Raw genomic sequence first — 21,619 nt, forward strand, 5'->3', positions numbered from 1 at the left:
CTCTATAGTGTGCAATGACCGTCAAGATCTTTGGAATCATGGGCATGCGATTCATTTTAAATCAAGGTGCATCGCGCGTGCAAATTTTACAGCAAAGCAAATAGCCTAACCATACTAGTTCTTAAGCTTTCGTCCAGAATTTCGCTTAGGGTGAACCAGTCGCTGCAACCGCTGTAGCACACAAAGATGAACATTGGCGGAATCATGACCGGATTTACAGCCACATGATGCCAAATTGCTCTTTGCTTTAGCTATTGGTGCTTGTTGAAGATAGATCAGCTATAAGAAGCTGAAGAATTCAGAGGGTGCTGCAGCAGTATTACCAGTTGCCTCAGATAAAGGTGCTGGACAATTGCAGAACATCTTTTCAGGTTTGCAACACTATGGCTCCAACATTGGGATACAATTCTCAGAAATTATTGGCAAGAATGATGTGCCTGAGAGTCACAATGCAGTGCTGGTCAATCAGACGCACATACAGGCAAGTGCAGAGCATAAACAGATTGCAAGTGATAAAACTTCTGCTGAATTCCTACAGAGACAGGAGTTTGAGGATCACAATAAATATGTGATAACAGAGGAAACAAGGGGGGTCACTCCTGAGGTGACTAGCGGAATTAAGGTAGGGCAGTTCGAGCACAACAAATCGTGGTCTGAGGTGGTGGGTGGTCAGATAAAGCAAACAAATGAGCATGGGAATGATTATGACATAGATGACCTGTTGGAAGATGAAAGTCAAGAGAAAACTAGTCTGTACCTTCGGAGTACATACTACTATGATATACCACGTAAATAAATTGGATATACTCTTTTATCATTATGAGTATACTTATATACTCATTTTAAGATGTTCTGATGTGAACTATATGAAAAAAATTGAAAAGAAGTCTATTAATTTTAATAGATTTTGATAATACCTTTATATTTGTACATAAAATGTAATATACTCAAAAAAACATGTGCAAACTACTAAAAAAGTACACATATTAGTTAGATGATCTTATATATACTCACATGCTCTATGTACATAATATTTATCACATGAGATATTTCTTATGTTATGAGATACGTATATGAGTGTACATACTCCTGAGAGTATCAAACATGCTTCCTATGTACTCCTAGAAATACAAACTAGTTTTCATATATATATATATATATATATATATATAGAGAGAGAGAGAGAGAGAGAGAGAGAGAGAGAGAGAGAGAGAGAGAGAGAGAGAGAGAGAGAGAGAGAGAGAGAGAGGTATGAAGGTTCAGATGACCGACAATGAAGAGTTTGAATCTCAAGAATCCGCTGAGGGTTTCGTCCAAGCTTTAGGTGTGGTACTTATTGATAGTCAAGAAGACAAGCACTATGCAATCAGCCTGAGACGACTGACCGTATCCTTTTTCAGTGTCTGATTGCAAATTTTGTTTGTTGTAGTTTTAACGAAAGTTTAGTCGGGTAAAACTCCTACCACTGCAGGTACCTTTGTATCTGACTGGATCGACATGGCAAGGGGCTGTGACAGATCAGTCTGGTGGTTCTGCTTTGGGGTGATAATCTGGGCATTGTGGACCGTGCGCAACAAGATGGCAATCGAGAAGCGATTTCTGAGCAAGCCAACTGACATCCTCTTCAAATTTTTATGTCTTGCACAGAAATGGAAAGTCCTACTAAAAAGGCAAGAGCCGTCGAAGCTTGAAGCCTGGGAACTTCAATGCAAAGCATGGTTGCGAAATTTCTGTGTCGACCCTGGTTAGGCTGAGTTGTGTGTTCTCTGTCTGTAAAACTGGAATCCCCGGTATGCTTTTTTTTTGTTTCTCTCTTTTTTTTTTCAGTTTGGTCTGTTCTGGTGAACTGGTTGTAAAACTATATAGTTTCAATACAGGCAGGAAGTTTCTATTGTCTAAAAAGAAGACATGCATGCAAAAGACACAAAGAATCCAGAGGAAGTTCGAAGGTGCTCCATGTTTATGGGTACAGTAGACATTCCTGTGATGGATAGAGCTTGTGGTAGAGGAAGAGCTAAAGATGAGAAATTATAAGAACACAAAGCCGTGAGCTCCAGGAGTGGGGAGCAAGTTTGCTAGGGCAAGTCGCTGGTGAAGTATATTAGGTGCAAGCAAAGGATGGCGTCCAATTGTGCAATGAATTCAGAACTAAGGAATCTGGATCTGTGTTTGCGGATGAAGATATAAGTTGTGTGGTTCTCTGGAAGCTGCAAGTTCGTGTTGCTCTTTCGCCCAAGAGCTCTGGGCTGCTCTGTTGATACTGGAGTCTGGAGGGAGATTTTCTCACCCCAGGTACACGCCCTAGGTACAGGCGCACTCATTGGAGTTTGGCGTACCTGTGAGTCCTAAAAAAATTGATAAAAAATGGGTAGATGTAGATTGATAGTCGTATTGCAACAGCGTAATAAACACGCCAACAAACCAAAACATGAGCACGTATCAAGAAGAAAAGGCCGTAGGACACACATGCATTGCATTTTGGTCCGTAACTTGTATTATTCATGATTTGGACACTTAGCATAATGACCAAATAATAGCAAATGCCAGAGGTTGTATGACATTTGAACTCGACAAATTATATTATCCGAGCTCGACATGTTATCATGTGGAGTTGACTCTGCTCAAACACATTATGTTAAAAAGGAATATCATATAAACTTTGAATTATTTTATTTCGTGATGGAGTATTCCAGTACAGATCAAAAGGATCTTGGTTCAGACAAAAATAGAACAAAAGAACAGTTGCATTTTACATGCACTTCGAAATAAGCATAGCGGTAGAACAAGCTTCGTGCGCCGTTCCCTGTCTTCCAGCTACAACGGAAGCGGGTGTCATGCACCGTGGATCATTATTCATCTTTATTATAGCATCCGACGAACTATATTTTATGTTGGATTGCATCTCCCTCTTTTACGCAACAGGGGTAGCCTTGATGTCCCATATTTCCTTTGCATACTGGGCGATAGTACGGTCGCTGCTGAATTTGCCACTCCCAGCTGTGTTCAATATGGACATCTTGGTCCATTTCTTCTTATCCCTGTCATGTAACCAAGGATTCAGTTTTTTATATGAAAGGTAAACAAGAAGAAAGTATTTTTGCCGCTCAGCATTATCTGTGCTCGTTTTTTCACCATCTCACTTATGTATGCGCAATGCAGATTAGTATAGTGGATTGGGTTGACAGGTAAATCAAATTTTGACCATCTTCCGCAAATGATGAATAGTTCAAAATTTAATACAGAGTTGCTTGGTTCTTCAAAAGTAATACGTTCAGAGTTTGACTGAAAAGCAGGAAAACCAGGTGATTTTATTCTAAAGAATAGCAAAGCTTATTTAAACAGGGTTGAATTGTAGCTAGCACCAGCAAGGAGAAGAAGATGTGATCACTATATATTAAAGAAATAGCATCATTAACACTGTCCAAATCTAATGGGGCTATTTTAATCTTTACTGAAACAGTGTAACTAATATGAGGGAAAGGGTTTTTGTAAAATTAAGGGTCGCAGGCCATGTTGTTCAAGACTTTGCAAGGTGGACTAAATGCAGAGAGTATTTTGTTAGTATTCTTACTTGTAGGTTTCATCCACCCGGGTCTGCGCATCAATATAGCTTGCGAAGTCATAACCAACAAGGAAATAATCACCACGGCCAAATCCAGAATTTCCCTCAAGGGAATCCAAGAGAGGCTCATAGTCATAACTACCAAAAGCACCACTCCTTATAAGCTGCTTGGCTTCTTCAAAGCGTGGGTCTGGTTTGAACTGTTCATATTGTAAGAAATAAATCAACAACAGCCCATCCACTTGTAAGAAATATAAACTGAATCAAACAAACTAACAACAGTGAAATTCAAGTTTAGCTGCAAGTCCAGATAACCTAATACTAGCTGTAGAAACTAGACATCTATACCCAGTTGAAGCTATCTTACCAAGCCATTTTCTCTGTCCTTCCTCAGCCCGGCAACTTGATCAGCTTTGGCACCGAAAAGGAAGAAATTATCTTCTCCTACTTCCTCTCTTATTTCAACATTAGCTCCATCAAGGGTCCCAATGATAACGCAACCATTCAGAGAGAATTTCATATTACTTGTTCCACTTGCTTCCATACCAGCAGTACTAATATGTTGTGACAGTTCGCTACCAGGAATAAGCACTTCAGCCACTGATACATTGTAATTTGGAATAAAGACAACCTGGGAGGAAAAGGAGAACCACATTTTAAGTAGAAAAAAATGGACTTTCATGTATAGAATAGAACATAAACAAGAGTGATATTCTTTTGGATGGATCACACAGACATAATAAAGTTTCTGATGGGTTCTAAGAATAAACTGCCAACAAAATTTCAGAAGTCATAAGCTGTGCCAAACAAGCTGAGCTTATGCTGGCTTTTGAAAAACTGATAAGTTGGCTTTTGATGAAATAAACTAAAAACTAATAAGCTAGTCGAGAGTGGTTTTTCTGAAAAGTTGTGTGTTAAGAGCCTAAAAGTTAAGTCCATAAGCTAACAGCTTTTTTCATAAGCCATAAGCAGTTTTTCAGCAAAAGTCCATAAGTTTCAGCTGTGTCAAACAGGGCCAATATACCGAATATTTCATACCTTCAAATATTTGTTGACTTCAGGATCATTGTTCACCACAGCACCGACATCATTTACCAATTTCACTATTCTTTTGGCATTAGTGTATGTCGCAAACGCTTTCCCTCCTAACATGATAGTGCGTGGTGTAACCTTCTGCTTCTCTTCTGCGCTCATTTCCTACAAGATTCATAGGAATATTTCAAAACTAAAACAGGGTACATCGAGAATCTTGCTAAAGAAGTTAACATGGTAAAATAAAAAAAGGGCATGAGGAAGTCAAAGAAGCCTACCTTTAACTTCTTGTATCTGTACACAGCTCCCAATATGTTTAGCAGCTGTCTCTTATACTCATGGATGCGTTTAATTTGTATATCAAAAAGGCTGGTTGGGTCAATTGTAACACCTGTCACATCCAACACATATTTGGCTAGGCGCTTCTTGCTGGCTAACTTAGCTGATGCCCACTCAGCATGAAGTTTTTCATCATCTGCAAACTGTTGAAGGTTTTCAGTTAATACTGTGATGAGCAATAACAAGTAGATACAATGTTAGAAGAATGCACACATACTTTCCGAAGCCCAGTAAGGAGATCAAGATTGCTTGTCCACTGATCTGTCTTTAGCCATTTCGTGACTATTTCACTCAACTCAGGGTTACAAAACCGGAGCCATCTACGAGGTGTGATTCCATTAGTTTTGTTTTGGAATTTGTTAGGCCATATAGATAGATAATCTGCAAATAGCTCTTGCTTCAAAATGTTGCTGTGTAACTCGGCCACTCCATTCACCTGTCAGAAAATTTTGAATACCCTTTAGTACATTCTCATCTGATATTAGAAGACAAATAAATGTTGGAATACTCAACATAACAGTAATGGAGAATCCCAGAACTAGTTGGAGCACATTGCGGTTATACCAATAATTACAAATTTTCACATCTTATATGAATTATAAATAGGCACTTATAAATATTTGCATCAGGTGACAAGATGAGGATGGAGGCAAATCCAACATAGTAGAAAGCTGATCTCAGTACTCAATACTGCTCGTTCTGACATAAACGGCTAAAACATGAGCATGGAATCGAAATAGCTGCATTTACCGTATGGGAAGACACCACACACAGATTTGCCATGCGCACTACTGGCTTCTGGGGATTTGAGTTATCTAAAACTTTCATTGAGTCAAGCTTTCCCTCCATTTCCTTATGGGTGGAGATTATCAATTCTTTGAACTGCAAAACCAGTGGCACAACTTGTGAGCTTGTACCATAACTGCAGCACATAGGAAGAGCAAATGTGGAATGACAATTACCCGCTTGTCAATTTCCTCAATAATTTCCATGTGACGTGGAAGCAATTTCCTCATTACGATCTGTGACCATTTCTCAAGAGCTTCAGGAAGAACTGTATGATTGGTGTAAGAAATTGTCCTGGACCACAGAAGATAATTTCTTAATTAGTTCAATTTTTAGAGGAAAAATATCTCTAAAAAGTATAATGAAGCGTAAAATATTGGTCGAGAAAGACTAGGAAAGAGATCAGATTACAATAGATCAATTATACAAATTGAACTTCACCTATATGTGATGTCCCAAGCTTCATCCCAACCAAGTCCCTCCACATCCATAAGCAACCTCATTAGCTCAGGGATCGCAAGAGTAGGGTGGGTGTCATTCAGTTGAACAGCAACTTTGGTAGGGAATTCACTCCATTTCCCTGAAACTCTGTCAGATTTCCTTTCTTTAAATCTGGCAATCATATCCTGGAAATAACCCATTTTCGGTTAGCTCATCAATATTCATCGCAGAGGTAATTTTTTTAAGATATTGATAAACCTTTGACAAACTAGGACCATAAAAAAGGTACACTGTAACTAAAAGAAACAGAATAAACAATCTAAAATATAACTATCCTGGTACATAAAAAAAATGAGGGTGCTGGTGCATATAGCCATATACTAAAGGTAGCATGGGTTGTCCTGATAATAAAAACTTAGTTATCCTTCATACAATTTAGCTGGACATTCTTCCCTGATCAGATGGGAAAATATCAATATAGAAGGTTCCAACAATACAAGAAAAATACAACATGTTTGCAAGTATCTCATTAGCATTTTTTTTTAACATACAGAAAAGCACAAGGAGGGCATAGATGTCAGGTTCCTTTAACAAGAACCACACCTAAGTGAAATGAATCACTCAACTACCTGAAGTGATGCGCTGCAAAGGAAAAACTGCTGCTTTAGCCTTAGAAGCTTCCCTTCTTCTGTAGCATCACCGGGATAGAGGACAGCACATATCTGCAATGTGGTATTCAAAGGCATAAATTTCTTTTTACGATCAAACTAGCTAGTCCATAAAAGAGAAAATTACTGGTTTCAGCATGCAATACCATGGATCAGTATCAGTATCCTGCTAATTAAAGGCAACACTCTTTATTTAGTCTTTGCAAATGAATCTTATGAACAATTGGTAGTATTCAGTTTAGGATGAAATATCACCTGTTGGGCCCTAGCATGAAGTTGGGCAGCTGACTCATATTGACCATCATTGAATTGAAATAAGTTGAAATCCTCAGCACTAGCTTTCGCTTCCCAAAGGCGAAGGCTGATTGCATTTTTTGTCTTGTATCCAGGGATTGGCACGTCATATGCTAAAGCATTCAGGATTTCTCCTCCAACCCATTTCCGACTATCATGCAATAAATAAAAACAGTGATTAGACGAATAACATCAAGGCCTTGAAAGAACCACCAATAACATGAAATAAATAACCAAAAAAACTGGGAGAAGGATTTATGGGAGTTCTGATGCATGAACTTGTCATTAAATTATAAACATATCCCTGAGGCAAACTTAGCTGGGTGGCTTACACATGAAGATTCATATTAGTCTAGCTTTTGGGTTACAACATACAAGTCATCAAACTTTGAACACAGCAAGTACTGTGTATTCAAATAATTTCTCATCTTTGTTGGTTATTTAGTCCAGTCCCAAAAGGACAGGATAGTGTAGGCCAAGAAATGTGCTGAAAATAGCTTAATGAGCATATTCTTTTTCTTTGGTGTTTGGCTATTTTACCAAAAGGAGTTTACAGAAAGGAATGTAATTCTCTTTTTCAATCTAGAAGGTATAAGAAGCCTTTAAGATAAACTACAAATCTGCAGCCCTTTTTTTCAGAAAAAACAGAACTAGTCTCGGTGCTCATATTGTACTTACGAGCCATCAGGCAAAATCTCAACATGGCCAAAAAATCGGACTGGGAACACAACATCATGCCTGACGATCTCCCAGGGGCTGAATTTCTGAAAAGAAAAAAATGATAGCTCATCAGAGGGATCTAGATAAAATAAATTGGCATAATCTTATGTGCATTTGAGGTTTGTACATCAAGCCAATCTTCAGCAAATTCTTCTTGGCCTTCCTTGGAAATGCGCTGTTTGAACAGTCCATAGCGGTAACGCAGACCATAGCCCCAAGCAGGCAAATTCAATGTTGCCATCGAATCCAAAAAGCAAGATGCAAGCCTACCCAAGCCACCATTTCCCAGAGCTGCATCTTTTTCCTGAGAAAATCAGTTCAATTCACAAATCAGTATTATAGGGCAAAGTTGCTGACATTTCAATCAGAAGGTGATTCAGATGCCATGAATCCACAACTAAGTTCCTTGGCAACATTCAGATTCGTATTTAAGTCAAATAATGCCAAGCAGACAAAGAGAAAATATATCCTGTCTTGTTGATCCTGAACCTTTGCTTTTATTAATATAATAAACAACTCATTCAACTTAAAACTCATTTTCAGCTCTTCTTCACTAATGCTATGGGTATCAAATTGCTGTCCAGAATATTACACTAGCATTCTGGATTCTGGGAAAGCTACAGAACAGAATTTGTAAATGGGTAAAGTAGCAAACAAGTTAAGTTTCCCCCCTACACAGTTCAGATCTGGAATTTACAGAAGGTCTTCTACCAAGCGTGGGAATTTGTTTTCCCTTTTTTTTTGGTTTGGTAAAATAGTGAATCAAATCTAAGCTATGCAATCAGACATCTCAGCTGTTTCTAAAACAGGTCAGATAAAAACCGTCAATCCCATTAGACAATGTCACAGGCAAACGAAGCGCTATCCCATTTAAATAATCACTGACAAGTACTACTAAAATGGCCTTAACTAAACAAAGCACACTCCAATTTAGGAGTACAAAGCACTGTAAGAGAGCACACCTGCCCCGCGAGGACCTCGAGCTCGTAGCCGAACTTCTTCACGGCCTCCGCATAGGCCCCGGTGATGCCGAGGTTGCCGACGGCGTTGGTGAGCGCGCGGCCCTGCAGGTACTCCATGGACAGGTAGTACGTCTGCTTCGGATCCGTCTTGTGGAAATGCACGTACGTGTCGTTCCATCTCTGCACACGCGCGAGGAAAAGCGCACAGATCACACCTCCGCCTCAGTGCGGCGCGGGAGGCCGCGAGAAAGGTACTCTTAGGATCGGCCTGTGCGCGCGCGCTCACCTGGATAAGGAGGTCGCGGACGCTCTCAGCGGTGGCGTAGAAGGCCTCCTCGGGGCCAAAAGCGAGCGGAGAAAAATGGGGGGTGTACTGCGCGTGGTAGGAGATGTTGCCGGCGATTTCCGCGGGCTTCTCCGCCGCGGGGCTGGCCGCCGGCTTCACCTTCTCCGCGGCGCCGCACTTGCTCTCCGGCATGGCGGGCTCCCGGCAGGTGAGCGGTGGGGAATTGCGTCGAGCAGTTGGCGAGCGAGGAGGCGATAAGGCTTCTCCGGGGCTCGGGCAGGCACCGAGTCGGAAGGAATGGGAGGAGCTCTGGAAGCCGGGGGCGCCTTTTCTAGGAGACGGAAGCGGTCACGTGAGGAGGGCGACGGATCCGATAAATTGGGCGAGATCAAGAAATTTTGGAAAATGCAGACGCAGAGATATTTTATTATTTTTTGCCCGCAAAAAAATATATTTTATTTTGAGTGGAAGCGGACAAGCGGAGGAGAAAATGAAGGGGCATCGATTGTTTTCTGGCGCCCCTTTGATTGTTTTTTTTTTTGCTCTTTTTCTTGACAAGTGTATTTTTGGATGCAACCGCTAAATGTATATTCTCAAATATATGCTGTACTAGAATAAATTTTAGATTCTTGTAGTTTCTTTTGTAAAAATGAAGTGTATGTTATACGGAATTTTCACTTTTCAAATTTATACAAACCATTTTTCATTTCCTTTCTCTTTATTTTTCACTAAAGAGTCCATGTAGCATGCTGGTACACCGGAGAGCAGGAGCAGCGCGGGAGAATACACGTGGCTTGTGGGTCTAGTGCAAGAGGTGCGAGCGAGCGCGGCTGAATCGGGTCCGGGTGAATTGATCCGGCATTTCCAGATCGGGCATGGGCGGCGCCCTGGCCTTTTCCATCAGCTTTCCTATTTGAGTATGATATCTTCTGCCCTCGGGCACCTTGCGCGCTCAGATGATTTGTCCCCAGTTTACTGCATCCTGGCACCATGTTGCCAGATCCGAGCACACATGCTACAACCGGCTCCGTTTGAATTCAACAAACCCACGTCCTACAGTCATTGGCACCTGTGCAATGCTCGAATTTTACCCAATTTAACAAGATATCGTTCTATTCTCAGCAGTGGCGGACGCAGGCTGGACGCTAGCAGGGCACATCTAGTCTCTTCCGTTCTTTTTCATCTTTCTCTTTTTTCCTCCTATATCTTCTCTCTACATAGAGCTTGCCCTTGTGCCCTCTCCTGAAGATCCGTCTATGATTTTCAGACACAGCATGACTAATCGTCGTAACTTGTTCACTCGATATGTAACTAATGAAGCTAAAAACTGTAATGTTCTAGGTCCAAATTGGACTATTTACGTTCTAAATAGACGCTCGTACATATGTAGGCTACCCCTTTGCCCCAACCCCAAGCAAGCAGATGTCACATAAAAAATATTGGTTAAAAGTTCATCTTTGGGTTTGGGAAGGAGAGTTTGACGTACTTGAGGTGGAGGAAAGACAACATGGGACTCGAAAGCTGGTATGGGATAGCTCAGAGCCGAGCCTCAACGAGCTACTCGAGCTCACGCACAGGCTCAAGCTTAGCTTGATTTCTAGATAGACCGAGCTAGAGACGAACTTAAGCAGTTTGTTGCGCTCGATCTTTTTTAAAACTAGTCCAATGTTAGACACAGATATTTGGGCCGTCCAATTAGACTGATCACCTGTGATATACTCTCTCCGATCTCAAATATAAATCTATTATAACACTTTAACTAATACTAAAAAATATATTATTTTAAATAGAAAGAGTTATATATTATAATAGTATTTTTAGGATAAATCTAGTAATATCAACCTTATATTGTCAATCTATATTTTTTTATTTATGATCAGTTTAAAAGTTTGCTTTAAGACATATCTAAATGGATTTATATTTAGAATGGGAGGTAATACTTATGCATTCGGTCATCGCATGTGTTTACAGTTTAGTGCAAAAATCTTCCTCAATGGTTGGCATCAAGTCCCAGGTGGAATGCCAGCTGCCCAGCTTCGTCCTCCGTTACCAAGCCACAGTGAGTCCTTGACTCCAAACCAAATTGCTCCCTGGCGATGTGATTGCTGTATTGCAGGCTTGCAACTACTAAATCTGTCCGTGTGACTCCTACGGTAGACCCGAAGCTCTGTTAAATATCCCAAGGGCTTTTGACGGTGAGGTGACTGCAAGACGGCGACCCTTTGCGGTCCATGAGGCCACTCGCGTCGTATTCCCTCTCCGATTCATCGAGCCAGGGAACTGGGGACTTGCTGCCGTGCGTGCATCATGCGTGGTGTCACGTCTAGTTTTGGAGCGAGGTCCTTGCTGGTCGCTCACTGAGCTGTCAAACGGAAGGATGCTGATGCATGCACGACAAAGCACTTCGATCCTTTGTAGTGTCCAGTTCGTTCATGAAGCTACCACAAGGTGAACAGCATGCATGCCAACATGTGTTGCGTTTCTGGCACCTGTCACCTGTGCCTACCGCCACAATCCGTGGTTTAATGCCAGTGGCTCAATTAGAGCTTTTTCAATGCAGTAATCCCGATCTAATCTACGAGGATTGGGCAGGATTTCGAGATAAGTTCCCGGTATATTTACGTGGATTGGACCGTTCCAATCAGACGCTCAATTTTCACCCGGTTCGAGGAGAGGGGTCGATGCTCCGAAAAGAGAGTGGAAGCTCAACAGATGAACACGTCAATGGTCGGATGGTGATGCGATAAGATTAGTGACGCAGTAGGTATGCACCGGAGAAATTAATGCACTTCCAAATAGAAAAACTTATGTCTATACCGTCCAAAGATTATCACCGAAAAACAACTCACTCACCTATTTACCATTTTCCGGAAACTTCAACATAGCTGCGTTAGAGAGATAAGTTAATATTGGTGGAGCCGGTGCACAATTTGAACATTTACTTTTAATCTATTAACTTAATATTTGAGAGGAAAAGCCTCTATATTCGCTTATATGATCATAAAATTATCACGTTAATTAAAAAAAATCTAGATCGCTTATTATTATGAACATCTAATAATCTAGATTAAACAAAGAGTCCATATCAAATACGATTAATAAATAGTTAAATTTGGAATTAAAATTTATGAAAATTTACCAGTTCAATTTGCATACGGTTTGAAAAACAAAATATCTAAATAGAGAGTCTAAATAAAATAAAATAAATAATAATTAAAATTAGGGTTAGAATAGAGAAAAGAAGGATTCATATCAAATATAGTCTTAGAAAATAAATTATTATAAAAATCAAATACCTAAATAAAGAGCCTATGTAAGATACAATTAATAAATAGCTAAAATTCATAATAAAAATAATGAAAGAATTCAAAAAAATACTAAGATAATAGATTACGAATCACTGTATAATTTAAGGCCGTCACACAAGCAGTCAGTAGGCAAGACACCACACGTATGCATGACAAACTTATTCTAATTTTGATTAGACTGTCTACATTTGACACACGATTTTGACAGTTAATCAAAATGTATACGAATAAAATCAATTATACGATTCAGTACAAGTTTGAAGCATAAATAATTTTCTCTTCCACTAACATAATTTTTAAATTTTCTTCTAATTTTATACATTTTGTAACTAAATAATACTAATCTCGTAAAAAAGCTAAAGAGATTGATTTTTAATCAAAATTTATCATGATAAAAATATTGTACTGAGACTAATTATGCTATTAGCATATGCCAATTTGCTAGTTTCCATAAAGTCAAATACCCTTGGGTGATCAAGGCGAGTGGACGGAGTGGCAAATATACGAACTCAAGGCAAACTTCACTGGTACTAAAAAAATAAACTAACACGCTTTCATGGTTTTGACAAATTCAGAACTTTGCAGCGCTACAAAACCAGTTTTCCTTTTAAAACTCTCGACGCTCAAATACTAAACTCGAGTTTTTGAACCAAGTCAACGGTACTCCGCAGTCCGCACCAATTTCCCGTGTATTCTTGTCAACTTCGTGTCGCAAAGCACCTTGTCAACTCCTCCGACCCCTCAAGCCTCAACTCGTAACCGACGGCGGTGCGTACGTCGAGCCATCATGCCGCCTCGATCCCGCGGCCGCGGCCGCCGCGCGCTGCTGCTCGTGCTGGAAGTCGCGTCTCACGGACCAGAGCACCTCAGCGCAACGCCGCATTGATGGCCGCCCGGCGCGATCCGGAGCCATGCACTCGGCCGCCAACGCCATCACCTTCTCCGCCGCCGCCACCGCCGCGCTGCTCCTCCGCATCCGAGGGTCCATCGCCACCACCGCGTCGCCCTCCCTGCACTTCCGCAGCGCCTGCGCCAACACGGTAATTTCGTCGAACTCCTTACGCGCAACACGTATGAATGTCGAAATCGCTAGTTCGAGTATGCTTTACCCACTGGGTGGTGAGGCGTTGGTGGCGTCCGCGGCCGCGCTCGATGGGGCGTCGGCCGGTGACAAGCTCGACGAGGAGGACGCCGAAGGAGTAGACGTCGCTGCGGTCCGTGAGCTGGTTCGTGCGCAGGTACTCGGGGTCCACGTATCCTGCCGTCCCCTTCACTAGCGTCGAGACGTGGGTCGCTTCAGTGTTGTCGGGGGCTAGGCGCGCGAAGCCAAAATCGGCAACCTTTGCTCGCAGGTGTTGTGTTAGGAGAATGTTGGACGACTTGATGTCACGGTGGATGATTGGATGATCTTCATGCCCACATATTTACCAGACATTAGGATGCTGAAAACTTGGTAACCATTGTAGATGTACATGCGTTGTGTGGCGTCGGCTAAATTCTGATCAAGAATGTGCTGAAATGATGATTTGTGGTGTTGCATGTAGAATATATTGAGTTGATGTGTAACATTCAGGGCTTTGACAATGTATGCGATCGTGAACACACGCCGTATATGAAAATATAAACATATGCATGCTATGTGCACAATGCATTTACTAGGGAAAACTATAAGTTTGTCGGTAACATTGAATGTTCTACTCTAGGAAGATTTTCTTAAAAGATATTCTGGGAGGTCCGGCGGCTACCAAAATAACATGAATCATGCTTGCGGATAAAGAGATAGAATATGAAAAATGTACACTCTTAGGGATAGCAAATATGTTAATTGAAATGGAGGATGATTCAATTATTTCATGTAGCAATGGAGTGTGGTACCTGTGTATCCGTGTAAGTAGGCAATGGCATGAACTATATCAATAGCAATGTTGAGACGATGTGAAAATTCCAATGGCTCTCCTCGAGATCCTGCATATTGGCAAAATGTGTCTTCAAAGTTATTTTAATTCAATGGAAAATTTTGAAAGACAACGGCTGTACATCCTACAACGTAATTTCAGTTAAAAGAAAACTGATTAACTTAAGGAACATTAATGAAACATGGTTATCACCAAAAGTTTCTAGTACTTAATCTGATTTGTATACTAAAAGTAGCTTCACATATGTACAGTTTGCATCCTGTTTAGAAGACTAGCATTTAGGAGATTACAAGGGCTTTTATATTTCTACACGTTATTTTGACACATTTGATTTCATCTGGTTCTACAGCGTGGCTGGCAAAATCCTTGCTTCTATGTTTTTTAATCATTTTTACAAAATTGTTTGGTTACTTAGAAAACAATATCGTTACAAAATCCAATGTGGCTTATTGAACATGTTTGACTTACCATCCAAGTGTTGACGAAGTGTTCCATTATTGACATACTCGACCAGAATTAGGCGTTCATCCTCGTACTCCACGTACCCAAGAAACTTCACCAAGTTCAAATGTTCAACCTTTGACAGTGTCTGGATTTCACTTCTAAACTCTGCAGATAGGTGCCCGCCATACATGTTCTGCCAATTCCAGAGGTTGCGTGAAAAGTTTTGATTGATTTGATTGTTGCAAGTAATTTATTAGTAAAGATGCACACTCTTTCTTGCGTTGAAGGAATGGATTCACCTACAAACCTTAGTGGCCCGCTTTACAGCTATGATGGATCCATCCTTGAGCTTCCCCTGGTACACAGTGCCAAAATTCCCTAACCCAATTTTGTTTTGTTCACTGAAGTTTGAAGTAGCCATGTAAATTTCCTGAAATGAGAACTGTTCTTGCCATGACTTCCTTTGGCTATTGTCAGCCCTCTGTTTGCATGCATTAGTGCTTGTGCTACTTACTGACGAAATTCTTGAAACTGTCAATACACTGGAAACCTTTAATATCTTATTTGCAATTACACTTAGTTTTGCTTGAATAATTGAACAATTGATTTAGGGCATATGCTTATACAGTACTGATGATTGAGGAACTACAATGCTGGTGGTCTGTTTCGTAAAGCCTTATGTATTGGATGTCCATGTCAATAGAAATGTCAGTTGGACAGCAATGCTCTCTTGGAGGAGTTTCAATTATCATATCCTTATATGAAACTGGGACAGAGAAGGTGACAGTGAAAAGCAATATTTTTGGCCGTGAGTACCTATAAGCTCTAATGTGCTGGTCTGTTAAAAGAAACATTGGGTCATACCGAGATATTTAACTCAGAAGTAACAATCTCTATCAAAATTGACTCCTCATTGCTGTTTTATGCTGCAATTTTTGCACTATCACGATTTATAACTGTTTTATGCACAATAATTGTAAAGAGCTTCTACTTCTTATTTCACCAGGTGAGCTTACTGGAACTAATAGACACATCATGGCCATACATGTCTTGTTTCCAATGCAAAATTTATTTTATGACTAATAACTAAGATAATTGCAGATGCAGGTCTTGTAACATAATAACATCAGCATGATGAGTGAATCAAGAAAAGAAGGTGAGCTTACTGGAACTAATAGACACATCATGGCCATCGACTGGTGGTTTCTCATGCCCTTCCTCGACTTTAGATCGACGAGGAGCAAAACAGTTTGCGCATGACCCTGCAATCGCACGAGCTCCTTCGCAGAATGATCTTGAGCTCCTGACTTGCTTGTTGACCACACGGGAACGAGGTGTGTAGGTGGAAGTCATAGAAAACCCAGGATCTGACTGGAATTCATGGTTGAAGCTCGAGAGACCTCCATGCCCGGTGGTGAATGTCCGGTTGCGTGCCTGCATAGTTGATGAGATTCGAAGATGGCTTGAACAACTGCTCTCACATAAGCAGGTACCATGTTCTTCTGGTTCTTAGCTTTTGTAGACTCAGAGGCAATGGACTGATTCAAGTTTGACCGAGTGCATACATCTTTATTATCATAAAAAAGGTTGTCGAAATGGGTTTCAGCCTTTCAGGTCAAGCCAATGACGTTAGAAGTTATGACTTAGAATTTGTTTGGCACAACTTCAATGTCAAGTTTTATACTGGATCTAGAGTTTGTATGATAAAATAAAGTAGTTTAAACTTTATTTTTAATTTAAAATAAAAACTAGATAGCTTAACTAAATACTCTCAATCCACTGCAACTTTAGATACAAGATTTCTGGAGCTAGTCAAAATAACTAAAAAAAATCTAAGATCTGGAGTTATGTCAAATGAGACCTTAGGAGTATATGTATGTATGACAACTACCGTTTAGGAGTATATGTATGTATGACAACTACCGATCGCAATAATTTAGCAATTGGTGTGATGCCAGAGTAGGCATGCTCCACAATTCCACTGGCAGAGAGAATTGGACCATGGCCCTTGGGCCTAATCCTCTGCTCTGAAGTTCAAACTGTTGAGGGCCTTCAATAGATGGCTTAGCCGTATGATGTGCGCTACCACAAATGGGAAATTTCCTGACACCCTTCTGCATTTTGATCTACACATAATTTACTAATCTACAGGCACCTCCAAGAATATTTCTTTTTAACAAAATGAATCACTTGACCCCCAGTTTGATTACATATATCACCTCCCTATCGTATGGATCCTCAGTCTCAAAGAAGCAGTGGTATAACACATTTTACTAAACAACTGCAGTTTCCAGTGGCATCGGTATATGCTGACATTCGCAATACCGAACATCTTTACATTGGAACTTTACAAATAAATAAATAAATCAATGTACATATCCTTCTATGGTCCCGGTCAACAAGTCTTCTCCCTGTTTCCCCGCATGCATTTTATACTTAAAGGAAGGAAATTTACCCAAAAAAATACCTCACAAGTCATTATGATTTTAAAAGCCCAAAACATATTCTGTGGCATTTACACCTAACAAGTTCCCTGTGTTTTCAAACGCCTGTTCCCTTAACCCATGCTGGATTCCCAGCTTCCAATCCAGCTAGCCTGCAAATCAGTTTCTATTCTCTACTACTTTCAGTACCGCACATGGTCGGGCTCCTACCTTGCTATTTATGCTCTGTTACATCTTCGGATTTCATTGACTCGTAACATTCACATTTTGGACTCGCCCTCCAAGAAAATCTAACATGATCTTCAAAGCCAGTTCCATTTTGTTTGTTCATCGCAAATATTCTACTTCCAAGATTAACTCACTGCATACTTTGAAAAGTTGAAATCCCATGCTGTATAGTCCTAGCTAAAGTTCTTCATCTTCAGGTGCGTAGAACTTTCTGATAATTTCTCAGATAGCACGGTAAAATACTGTCCTGGATCATCATTTCGTATTTTAAGGATAAAAACTGCAGAGTTCCTCCAAGGTGCTAGCCAGTGCCATCAAAATCAACACGCTCTCCAGTAGCAAAGAGATCCCAGAAAAGAGCACTACTGAAGTATAGAAGCGATGTCAATATCAAAAATCCACGGAAAGAACCCATCTGATCAACAAAAAAACCTGCTCCAACAGTTCCTAAAATGGCAGCAAATGTTCCAGCTGTATTTGACATTCCTGTCACAGCACGATCATAGATTAAAGCTAGCAAATGCAATAGAATAAAAATCTATAACTAAAGCAAGGAAGGAACATATTTAGTACCATGTAGCACTCCAGCATATTGTGGGGCAATCTCCTGATAAATTTGAAGAATGTTATGTATCAGATGGGAAAAGAAGAGCCAAATTGTGGAGAATAAGAGTGACTATGTTCCATCGCTGAACTAAGGTATCAAAATTCAAATACCTGTAAATTTACTAAGAAACCTGAGTGACCAAAGGATTTCAATCCAACAGCAATTGTAAGCCACGCAGAAGCAATGATTGGGCTCTTTGCTGCATTCAGACCAAGCAGAGCAATACCAGGACCCAGGAAGCCAATTGACTGCAGGAAGATAAGTCAAAATAGTCAAGGTTTAGTTTTGATCCAGCAGTTAATATCTACACTTGAAATGACAAAGACAAAAAATAAATTAATATCGACGAAAATTTGGTTGCAATGTTCATGTAAGACTTAACATATTTGGTTGATGTATCTTGTGAAACCAATTACCAGTAGTTAGAGGGCAGCATATAATGAAGTATGTCACATTTGGTAAGAATGCGGAGGTGCACTCAAAGTCGCATAAATAAAATAAATGAAAACTTCCCTGATTGTTCTGCTGTCCTATTTTTATTCAAGCAACATACCTGCATTATCTTCCGTGTTAAAGTAATGCTTGTACCATTTCTAATAAGCATGTCCGAGACAACACCAGCCACATAGCCTAAAACTGCCATCATCACCCAGGGGAGTGCACTGAACCATGCAGCTTCTCTCAGATTGACATGATATATCTGATCACCATAAATGCAATATCAGGTTGAATACTGGGAATATTAATTTATATATTCAAATAACATTGAAGCAGAATGAAGACATACTGTTTTGAAGTAGACTGGCATCCATGAAAGGATGACGAAATAACCCTGAAAAACATCATGATGCTCAAGATATTATCCCTATAAGGTGCTCTTTGTATGGCACAATCCTACCAAGACTTGGTGAAAATTAGATGTTTATAGGAGTTACCCAGCTATGCATGGCATTTGCACAAATCAAAGCCCATGTTGGCCATTTGGAAAGTAGTTTGCTGAAAGGGGGTACTTTTTTTGGTTTTTCACTTCCAGTTTGAGGTTTCACCAATTTCTGACCCTTGGTTATATACTCTAGTTCATATGCTGATATCTGTGCATGTTCACCAGGTGTGCCAGATATAGCCGGTATCCATACCAACACCCACAGAAATCCAAATAATCCAAACATCACAAAGGGTCCAAAAATTCCAGTTCGTGACATGATAATTGGGGAAAGAAGTAAGCCAATGGTATTGCCAAGCTGAAAACCAGCCATTGCAATACCCACAGCACTAGATCGCTCCGTGCGAGGAAACCACCTGTAAGCAAAGGCCCAATGCAAACAGTTTCATATATCTTGATATGAATGACGCCCCCAAACAAATAACTATATGTTGTGGGGAAAAACTTGGAGATGAATACAATTAATCTAAAGGTCCAGAATTACAAAGATACCTCAACACCATGTTGTTCATGCTTGGGAGTGCCACTCCTTCTGCAATACCCAGCAGAACTCTAGTAAAGAGGAACAACCAGATAGAGCGACCAGCTGCCCAAGGCGACAGGAATGTAGCCAAGGACCATAAGGCTACACCGTAAGCCATGACTCGCTTTCCACCGTAGTAGTCGACAAGCGCTCCACCAATTATTGGCGACATCAGATATCCCCAAAGGAAGGATGACTGTTTGCAGCGCCAAAAACACAATGGCATCACCATATTGTCCAAAGAAGATGCATAAACTCATGCCCTTACTTCCTCATGTGTAACTGTCCGTAAATTACTTCACTACAGCAGCCTGAGTGAGGAATAAGCGCAGGAAATATAAAATGCTACACATCTTTCAAGTGAAAGTTGAAGCATATCAATCATATTTAGTGCTTTGCTACGTTCGTGGAGCAAATGAACTAAGTATGCCATTGCACACATGTCATCTCAAGCCATGCCAGCGCGCTTTCACTTAAACTTAATCGTTCCAAATTTCCAATCAATCATTCTAACAGCGCATCATTAAACCTTGATTACTGCAATTGAACACGTTAAAAACCAAACACAGTTCAATGAGAATGGCTAATCGGTAGTCAGTAGTCACTAGCGCAGCCAAACAAAATTGAACAGAATAAGGGGAAACTGGGGACCTGCACGACACCGGCGAATGACGGGGTCCATCCGTACGCCTGGGAGAGCGGCACGATGGCGACGGACATGACAACGCGGTCGGCATTGCAAAGCGCGAGTGCCAGCCCCAGCATCGCCGCCACCTTCACCCTCTCAGACGTCACGAACTCCGCCGCCGCTGCAGCCTGAGACTCGCCTCCGGAAGCTGCGGAAACCCCAGGAGGCGCCGGGGCGGGAGCGGTCCTGGTCGGAGCCCGGAACAGCCGGAGAGGAGCAGGAGGCAGGAGGCGGCCGCGGACGCCGTGGGGCAGCCATGAAGGTGAAGGCGGGGCCCGGGCGTGGGCGGGAGGCGGGCACCGGCTGCGGCGGCGGCAGAGAAGGGGAGGAGCGGAACAGGACAAGGGCGGGCGGGTCAAGGGGAGCAGTTCGCCGGGAGGCGTCATCGTTTGTCTTCTCCGTCGCGGAGTCACGTGGGGAAGGGGAGCCGGGGGGAGCGGAAGTGGTGACTCAACTGAAGTGGCTTGGTGGAGTGACGTGTCGGGCCTTGCTTGTTTGTCCAGTGGTTTCGGTGTGGGCTTGGCCTGTCCCAACATGGTTCGGCCTGCGAACGGAACAGTTGGCTCGAGTAGCCCAGTTTTATAGCTCAAAACCACTCAACCTTTACCGACCTCCGGCGGTAACCGAAAAACCGCGGTAACCGCGATTACCGGTCAAAAATTTAAAAAAATTCGGAGAAAATTCATTCGGCAAATTTTAAATTTTTGCGAAAAAATCATGTTTTTGCCCTCTCGGTAACCGAGCGGTTTGGGTCGGTTACCGAGCGATTTTCTCGCATTTTTGATTCGGTCGGTTACCGAGCGGTTTGGCTCGGTAACCGCTCGGTTTTCTCGATTTATCGAGCGGTTTTATCGAATTTCAGCGCAGTTCAACAAAAAATCTAAAAAAGGGTTCAATCTTGTAAAATCAATAACTAATTCATCCGAGCTTCAAATCAAGTGAAACAAATTTTGTTGGATTCCTTGTAACATGATCTACATGATAAAAGTATTTATACTCATAAAAAAAGTTCAAAATTTTCTGTGAGAAATTTTATTTGTTAAACCAAGGTAAATGCATAGTTTACTCTTTGCTAATCCAAAAATCATGAAACTAATTTTGTTAGTCTTCTTACATGATCCTATATCTTTTAAAAATATATGAACTCATGAATTAGTTATTGTAACATGCATGATTGTGTAAATATGTTGCGACTAGATTAATTCATAACTGACCCATCACACCTTAAAAATTAGTGAAACCACTTTCATTAGCTTATTTATATTATGATTTACGTAGAAAAAATAATAGTAGACATGAAAAAATTAATTACAGTGATTTTTCTTAACATATTCACTTTATGCTTGTGAACTTTGTAAAAATCATAGAGAATTTAATAAAACTCTAAATAAAGTGAAATCAATTTTAAAGGTTCTCTTAAAATACGTT

At 40.9% G+C, this 21,619-nt stretch overlaps 3 protein-coding genes and 1 long non-coding RNA gene across 6 annotated transcripts; 1 reads left to right on the forward strand and 3 right to left on the reverse strand.

Moving 5' to 3' along the window:
- Nucleotides 1–2,648: 2,648 nt before the first annotated feature.
- Nucleotides 2,649–9,438, reverse strand: LOC133909168 (alpha-glucan phosphorylase, H isozyme). The gene is made up of 15 exons (XM_062351480.1): nucleotides 9,091–9,438; nucleotides 8,805–8,984; nucleotides 7,970–8,146; nucleotides 7,801–7,886; nucleotides 7,084–7,273; nucleotides 6,790–6,882; nucleotides 6,161–6,345; nucleotides 5,896–6,013; nucleotides 5,684–5,815; nucleotides 5,151–5,369; nucleotides 4,873–5,076; nucleotides 4,601–4,759; nucleotides 3,930–4,193; nucleotides 3,572–3,762; nucleotides 2,649–3,038 (listed from the first exon to the last, which is right to left on the reverse strand). Exons 1-15 carry the CDS (start codon nucleotides 9,280–9,282, stop codon nucleotides 2,912–2,914), a joined length of 2,517 nt encoding a protein of 838 aa, XP_062207464.1. The 5' UTR covers nucleotides 9,283–9,438; the 3' UTR covers nucleotides 2,649–2,911.
- A 3,469-nt stretch (nucleotides 9,439–12,907) lies between these two features.
- LOC133909170 (calmodulin-binding receptor-like cytoplasmic kinase 1) lies at nucleotides 12,908–16,866 on the reverse strand. 3 transcript variants are annotated; one of them, XM_062351483.1, is made up of 6 exons: nucleotides 15,925–16,866; nucleotides 15,066–15,289; nucleotides 14,783–14,951; nucleotides 14,274–14,363; nucleotides 13,508–13,806; nucleotides 12,908–13,425 (listed from the first exon to the last, which is right to left on the reverse strand). In XM_062351483.1, the coding sequence occupies exons 1-6, from the start codon at nucleotides 16,196–16,198 to the stop codon at nucleotides 13,147–13,149; spliced, it is 1,335 nt and encodes a 444-aa protein (XP_062207467.1). In that variant the 5' UTR covers nucleotides 16,199–16,866; the 3' UTR covers nucleotides 12,908–13,146. The 3 variants fall into 3 exon arrangements, with proteins under 3 accessions (XP_062207467.1, XP_062207469.1, XP_062207468.1); XM_062351485.1 differs by having other exon boundaries at nucleotides 15,775–16,068; XM_062351484.1 differs by having other exon boundaries at nucleotides 13,319–13,425; nucleotides 13,512–13,806.
- On the forward strand, nucleotides 13,307–16,120 carry LOC133909171 (uncharacterized). Its single transcript, XR_009908310.1, has 3 exons — nucleotides 13,307–13,438; nucleotides 15,860–15,914; nucleotides 15,988–16,120. It is a non-coding gene; the product is annotated as an uncharacterized LOC133909171 (long non-coding RNA).
- A 136-nt stretch (nucleotides 16,867–17,002) lies between the features above and the next one.
- On the reverse strand, nucleotides 17,003–20,654 carry LOC133909169 (probable anion transporter 3, chloroplastic). The gene is made up of 8 exons (XM_062351482.1): nucleotides 20,155–20,654; nucleotides 19,473–19,699; nucleotides 18,973–19,336; nucleotides 18,825–18,869; nucleotides 18,591–18,737; nucleotides 18,148–18,285; nucleotides 18,004–18,037; nucleotides 17,003–17,916 (listed from the first exon to the last, which is right to left on the reverse strand). The coding sequence occupies exons 1-8, from the start codon at nucleotides 20,575–20,577 to the stop codon at nucleotides 17,732–17,734; spliced, it is 1,563 nt and encodes a 520-aa protein (XP_062207466.1). The 5' UTR covers nucleotides 20,578–20,654; the 3' UTR covers nucleotides 17,003–17,731.
- Between the last annotated feature and the right edge of the window lie 965 nt (nucleotides 20,655–21,619).

Source organism: Phragmites australis, chromosome 2, assembly GCF_958298935.1.
Source record: "Phragmites australis chromosome 2, lpPhrAust1.1, whole genome shotgun sequence".
Lineage (NCBI taxonomy): Eukaryota > Viridiplantae > Streptophyta > Magnoliopsida > Poales > Poaceae > Phragmites > Phragmites australis.

Bases quoted from the DNA above. Each gene is read 5' to 3' on its own strand.
- LOC133909168 (XM_062351480.1), bottom strand. From the start codon at position 9,282: ATGCCGGAGAGCAAGTGCGGCGCCGCGGAGAAGGTGAAGCCGGCGGCC. The intron at 7,887-7,969 runs GTACAAACCTCA...TTTTCTTTTCAG, and splicing joins TTGCTGAAGATTGGCTTGAT to AAATTCAGCCCCTGGGAGAT. The intron at 6,014-6,160 runs GTGAAGTTCAAT...TCTGTGGTCCAG, and splicing joins GCTTGGGACATCACATATAG to GACAATTTCTTACACCAATC.
- LOC133909170 (XM_062351483.1), bottom strand. From the start codon at position 16,198: ATGCAGGCACGCAACCGGACATTCACCACCGGGCATGGAGGTCTCTCG. The intron at 14,952-15,065 runs GTTTGTAGGTGA...TGGAATTGGCAG, and splicing joins CTGTAAAGCGGGCCACTAAG to AACATGTATGGCGGGCACCT. The intron at 13,807-14,273 runs GTACCACACTCC...GTGGGCATGAAG, and splicing joins CTACTTACACGGATACACAG to ATCATCCAATCATCCACCGT.
- LOC133909169 (XM_062351482.1), bottom strand. From the start codon at position 20,577: ATGACGCCTCCCGGCGAACTGCTCCCCTTGACCCGCCCGCCCTTGTCC. The intron at 19,337-19,472 runs GTATCTTTGTAA...CTTTGCTTACAG, and splicing joins ATGAACAACATGGTGTTGAG to GTGGTTTCCTCGCACGGAGC. The intron at 18,738-18,824 runs GTATGTCTTCAT...TATGGTGATCAG, and splicing joins TGCCAGTCTACTTCAAAACA to ATATATCATGTCAATCTGAG.